This window comes from Temnothorax curvispinosus, unplaced genomic scaffold, assembly GCF_003070985.1.
Source record: "Temnothorax curvispinosus isolate PA1 unplaced genomic scaffold, ASM307098v1 QBEX01006521.1, whole genome shotgun sequence".
Lineage (NCBI taxonomy): Eukaryota > Metazoa > Arthropoda > Insecta > Hymenoptera > Formicidae > Temnothorax > Temnothorax curvispinosus.
Genome location: NW_020216301.1, coordinates 1 through 5,814, shown reverse-complemented (window position 1 = coordinate 5,814; position 5,814 = coordinate 1). Strand labels below are relative to the sequence as shown.

The 5,814-nt window shown below is 33.2% G+C and overlaps 1 protein-coding gene across 1 annotated transcript; it reads left to right on the top strand.

Annotated features, from left to right (window-relative positions):
• Positions 1-4,780: 4,780 nt before the first annotated feature.
• LOC112455912 lies at positions 4,781-5,716 on the top strand (the record flags this gene model as incomplete). The annotated part of the gene is made up of 3 exons (XM_025018131.1): positions 4,781-4,882; positions 5,020-5,227; positions 5,516-5,716. Coding segments are annotated over exons 2-3 (405 nt in total), but the record flags the coding sequence as incomplete, so codon positions are not given.
• Positions 5,717-5,814: the final 98 nt, after the last annotated feature.

Here is a 5,814-nt window from a genome sequence, read left to right as displayed (position 1 = left end):
AGGTTTTTGGTCAAAAACGAAGAAAGTATGTCCGTCGCGCGTCTTCGAAAAAAGTGCACCCAGACTGCATAACTCCTACAGTTAAACACGGCGGAGGATCTGTGATAATGTGGGGATGTTTCAGTTATACGGGCGTGGGAGATCTCTACAGAATCAAGGGAATACTTGAGCAAAAAGGCTACCACTCGATTCTGAGTAGGCATTGTATCCCGTCTGGTACACGTTTAATTGTCGTGAGTTTGTCATGCAGCAAGATAATGACCCAAAACACACTTCTAAATTATGTTCCAACTATCTACATCGAAAAGAGGAAAGCGGAGTGCTCAAAATGATGGTGTGGCTCCCTCAATCTCCGGATCTTAATCCGGTCTGTCCCACCTCTCAGGAGCACCTTTGGGAGATCCTCCAGAAAGCATGGAGTGAAATACCAAATTCTGTTTTGGAAAAACTCGTAGAAAGGATGCCACGATTGGTGCAAAAGATGCTATATCCACCAACGGAGGTTGGTTCGATGAAAAGAAAATGTGATTTCTAAGCTATAAGGATTGATTCTGATTTGTGAGATTTTCAGTTTTTGTTACTTCTAATTGTCAACTAAATAAAATTTATCAATATTTTTTCATAATAATTAGTTTTATTAAGAATTTTCCCGAATTATACCCCTGTCCGGAAACTTTTCGACGGCAGTGTACATATTTACAAAAATTAAAAAAAAATTTTTTTCTTAAATTATTCTTTTTGATTTTTTCAAATATGTAAATAATTCCAACGGTATTTTTTATTTATATCAATTAATTTAACAATGTTCCAAGTACATCTGGAAATTTTTTCAAGCTGATCGCACTCATCAATTTAAAATGGTGGACGATCAAAGTGTGTGTAGGGTCAGATTGACCCAGAGTGTTCTCTGTGAATGAAAAAATAGATGTGTTCTCCGTTAATATTACTGTGATCAACGGGACTCGTTCAATAAAAAATAAACTATAAATTTATTTATTTAAATTTATTTTGTCCCCGTCAAAATAATCCTCTCCCACTACAATACTTATGTCAACGTTTTTTCCAATCTTCAAAGCACCTTTTTTTATAGTCAATTTTATGTATAGCCCTTAGAACGCGAAGCGTATTCTTTTTTATCGCATCTATTGACTGAAAAATGTCCATATGCAATCACAAGAAATCATTTGTAATCAGATGAAATCATTGTGTAATCAAATAAAATAATTTGTAATCAGATGAAATAATTTGTAATCAGATGATATCATTTGTAATCAGATGAAATCATATGAAATCAAATGAAATCATGTAATCGGTGGGACAACATTTCAGCTAGTGGTTACCCCCTCGTCACCTCCTCTTCTTGTTCTGCTTTTTCTTCCACCTCCTCTTCTTTATCATCATCCAAAACAGTATAAATTATATTTGTTCTATTATACAAATATTGCAAGTGTTAGCTTTTACGTGTTATTATTAGTCTCTTACCAAAAGATAAATTGATTACGGGGATGATGTCTGCGGGTGGTGGTGCCATGATTCTAGCTCTTCTTATAAAATTTAATATTTATAATATTCGTTATTTTTAATGATTAATTAATTTTATTATTTTTAACTTACGTGCTGGTACTGCCTACTGCCTATTCCTCAGCAATGTTTTCTTCCGCTCGGCGTCTCTGTTCTCGTCGGACCGCGACCGGTTGGACAACGGCAATGCGGTTCTCCTCCATTAAATTAATTTAAATTTTAATGATAAACTCTACTATATAAAAATTTTAAGTTATTTAAAAAAAATTTAATTGCAATTTTTATTTCTAACACTTACCTATTCTTCCGTTACGACGCAGGAATCTAGCAATATGCCCTTTTCCTGCGTCTTCTTCTTCGTGACCCAAAGCTTCACGCATGTCTAATATGTTCGAAATGATGTTCACCAATCTTTTGTTTCCCCTGCAGTAACCCAGTTCATGCATAACGCATAACAGGGTACTGGAGCACTCACCCGCGAAACGTGCGAAAAGTTGATAATTCGCCTCTTCGTCGTTTGTCACTGCTTCTACAAACTCACGTTGCTCATTTAAGCAATTGCTTAAATTGCAACTAACTTTTAAAAACTCCACCAAAATTAAACGGAGAGCCATTTTTGTAGCATTTCACTTGTCTAACTAACTAAGAGCGTGCAAGACGACTCCAGTACGACCGGACAAGTACGGACTAACTCTCAGTTATAGTATTATAGGGCTATTTATAGTTGAAAATATTTTCAAAAACTTCTAGAATAATAGCGTGACAAAAATTGTCTAACTAAGCCATTGGTTACCAAATTCGAAGCTTTCCCCACTTTCTTCCCACCCTCTCTTACCGGTGGAAGGGAAAGGTTTTCGGAGAAAAGTTATCTTATGCCATAAACCCTTTACCGTCTTGTTCACAAAACCATATTCTTTTATCTAAGGGCTTACAAAGAATTCTTTATTAAATGATTTAAAAAGATAAAAAGAGCTCGGATAGATTTTTGTTGTTTCTTTATTTTTTAGAAATATTTTTATTTAAAATTTAAAAATTTTTTAATTATTACGCTTTTCGTATAAAATTTTTAGCCGATCACTTTATTAACAAATTCTCTTAGCTTCCTATAAACTCCCTATATATTGGGTTGGCAAATAAGTTCGTTCGGTTTTTTGACTGGTTTTGAATGGAAAAAACCGAACGAACTTATTTGCCAACCCAATATCAGAATTCATAGTTTAAACTAAAAAAAAAACTAGAAAAATCTAGAAAAATCTAAAGTTTTCTAATTTTTTATCTGCGCGCGCAGACTAATTTTTCTAAAACGTTGCAAGTGAAGTTAACGTTTTGACTAACGTTACGAAGTCAAAATCATTCGAGTCCTAACGTTCGAAGCGACAAGTTCGCCAGTAAAAAAGTATAACTCTCTCATCTGACTTTTCGATTAATGTGTGTCAGCCGATATTACGAAGAAATAAGAACAATGGCTAGTCACAGAGAAGACGCTAATAATTCTGAGAAACGGATGTTCACTCGCGATATTCTTGATAAAGGGATTTCCGATAAGGGACGCGACTTCAAGGGAAGAAACGAGCAATTACATATGATGCTATCGACAACATATGGACTCAACAGCTCCCATACGAAGAGAATTCATGTGGGTTTGCGAGCAACATCCGAGGGAGTTTTCGTGCCGCTGGTCAAATTAACCGGCAACTGTGCGGACGGTGTTTATTTCGACGAGAAATCGTGGCAGCAGTTTCAAGAGAACATGAGACTCGTGAGCGAATATATCATGGATATATTATTCATCTGCATTACAGTATTGATTGTCTTCGAAAAGAACAAGATATAATGGATGATTAAGTGTAAAAGGTAAAACTTGCAGTAGCGGTAGAAATTAATAAAAGAGGTAATTTTTAATATTTTGAAATATAAATATATTAAAGTTAGATGCATAGATAATTAAATTTATGAACTTTACAATAGTTTTATAAAATGTATATGGTAATACTTATAATTGATTATAATTTTATGTACAGTTGTAAGTATTAAAAAGAAGAATTAAAAAAATTTTAAATTTTTGCAAAGTCAATATGCTATTCTTTTTCGATATTATTATAAATTACATATTAGCACGTTGAAGTTAAAGGATATATAAAAACTAATTAGTATATTAGATTATATTAATTATAGTATAATTATTCTCTTTCTTATATTTCACAGTACATATTTTATGGAAGAGAAAAAAGACAAAAAAAATTAATAAGAATGTTTTAAAAAATAACAGAGCAAATTGAGATTTCATATTTCACGAAACAAATACCCCAGGCATTTCAAACTCCCGCGCAGGGTAAATACATTCTTAGAGAACGTACTATTGTCACGGAGATTCTCAAGTATCATAAGTTGTGTGTACGGTGGGTGCCTAGGATGCTAGGTGCCTAGGGTGCCTAGGATTTCAGATCTTAAACCATCTCTCATATAGCCCTGACCTATGCTTCCTCTGATTATCATGTGTTTGGATTGAAAAAAGTCGAAAAAGGCAGAGAGAAAGAAAGAGAGGACAGAGATAAAAAGAAAGAGGTAAGCCTTAATATAATAATTAAACTTATATTAGTGCGTAATTCGTCGACGATGAAGATGGTGATAGCGTGTGTGTTCGTAATTTCTTCGTTCTTCATGATTGGATATGACAAAGTTAAAGATTACAACTAAAAGAAAAAGAAGAAAAGTCAAGAGAAACAGAGAAAAAGAAAAAGAAAGAAACAGAGAGAACGAGAGAGAGAGAGAGAGAGGCGGGGCCGGAGAGTTAAGAATTCACTTTCGTAATCAAAGAGATAAGAAGCATGTTAAAAATTTTGTATATAAAAATTGTACGTATTTTTTTCGAGGTTTTTAATTAATTATTAAAAGTGTATTTATATATCGTTGCAAAAAACATAAAATTAACTTAAATAAAGATTTTTCTGTACAAATACATCTGGCAACAGTGCAAATTGGTGCAAATATTAACCTAACTGACATTTATATTTGTAAGTATAACCTCTTTTCTGCTCACTACTCTGCACGTGTCGATACAAAGGACGTATTTTAGACATCAAGATAGCAATTCGATAGACAATTATATTCCATATACGAGCTAAATATAACTTATATTAAGACTTAGTGATTTAGACGTGCAATTTTATTGGAAAACTAATCCAACAAATAAGACAGTGGTTTAGACATGCAATTTTATTGGAAAACTAATCCAAAAACTGTCTTTTTGCAGACTGGCGAATTGATAAAGAAGTCGGCGCAAATTCCGATTCAGTGTATGGATCAAGCATCGGGAATAATTTTTATTAAATCTAGACATATCTCGCGTTTTCAAATCAAGGTAATTAATATTTTGTATTTAAGCTATTGTATATTAATGTATGTACATACATGGCTTAGGGAATATGTTATTGAGTATAGAGGTTGTAAATAATGAGGTACATATTCAGTATGCAAATTTCTTTTTATTTTTTACAGCATCATGGATAAAAAGAAAAGAACCGGTAATATAACAGAAGAACAAAGAAGTTTGCTCATCGAATTTATGAAAGTTCATCCAGAATTAGTATCGGGAAAGTTTTCTAAAACTTTTACGTACGATCATGCAGCCAAGTTATGGCAAGAAGTGACCAACATTTTGAATGCTTGCAACGGTGCCGAGAAAAATTGGAAATCATGGCGCAAGGTAATTACATTAATTATATACTAATTTTTATAATTATATATTTTTTTATAATTATATTTACAGGATATTTACTAATCTACTAAATATACCAAACATTTAATTCCAAGGCAGCGATCATGTTACTTTTCCCATATGGCGGAAACGTGAAAAGTGAAAAGTTTCACGTGGCTATCTTCTTCTATTGGTGTTGAATAGAAAGAGATAATTTTTCACTTTTTACGTATCCGCCCTATGGCAAAAGATACATGATTGATCTCCAGAAATTAATAACAAAAAATTTATTTCTAGTGTTGGCAAGATTATCGCTCTCGTAGTAAAACGAAGCAAGCAGGGATAAACGTGGAACGACGTAAAACGGGAGGTGGAGCACAGTGCAGTGCAGTTCTTACACCAGATGAACGAGAAGTATTGGATTTAATTCCAACATCATTAACTAAGGGTCATGCAGATATTTCGGAATCATGTATGGACATTACTTTGGGCGAAGAGGTTTGTAATAAAAATTCTTTTATAATGCTATTTTCTTAGTTTAATAAATAATTAGAATTATTAATTGCTACTTATATCTGTAGGATGACTTGGTAGAA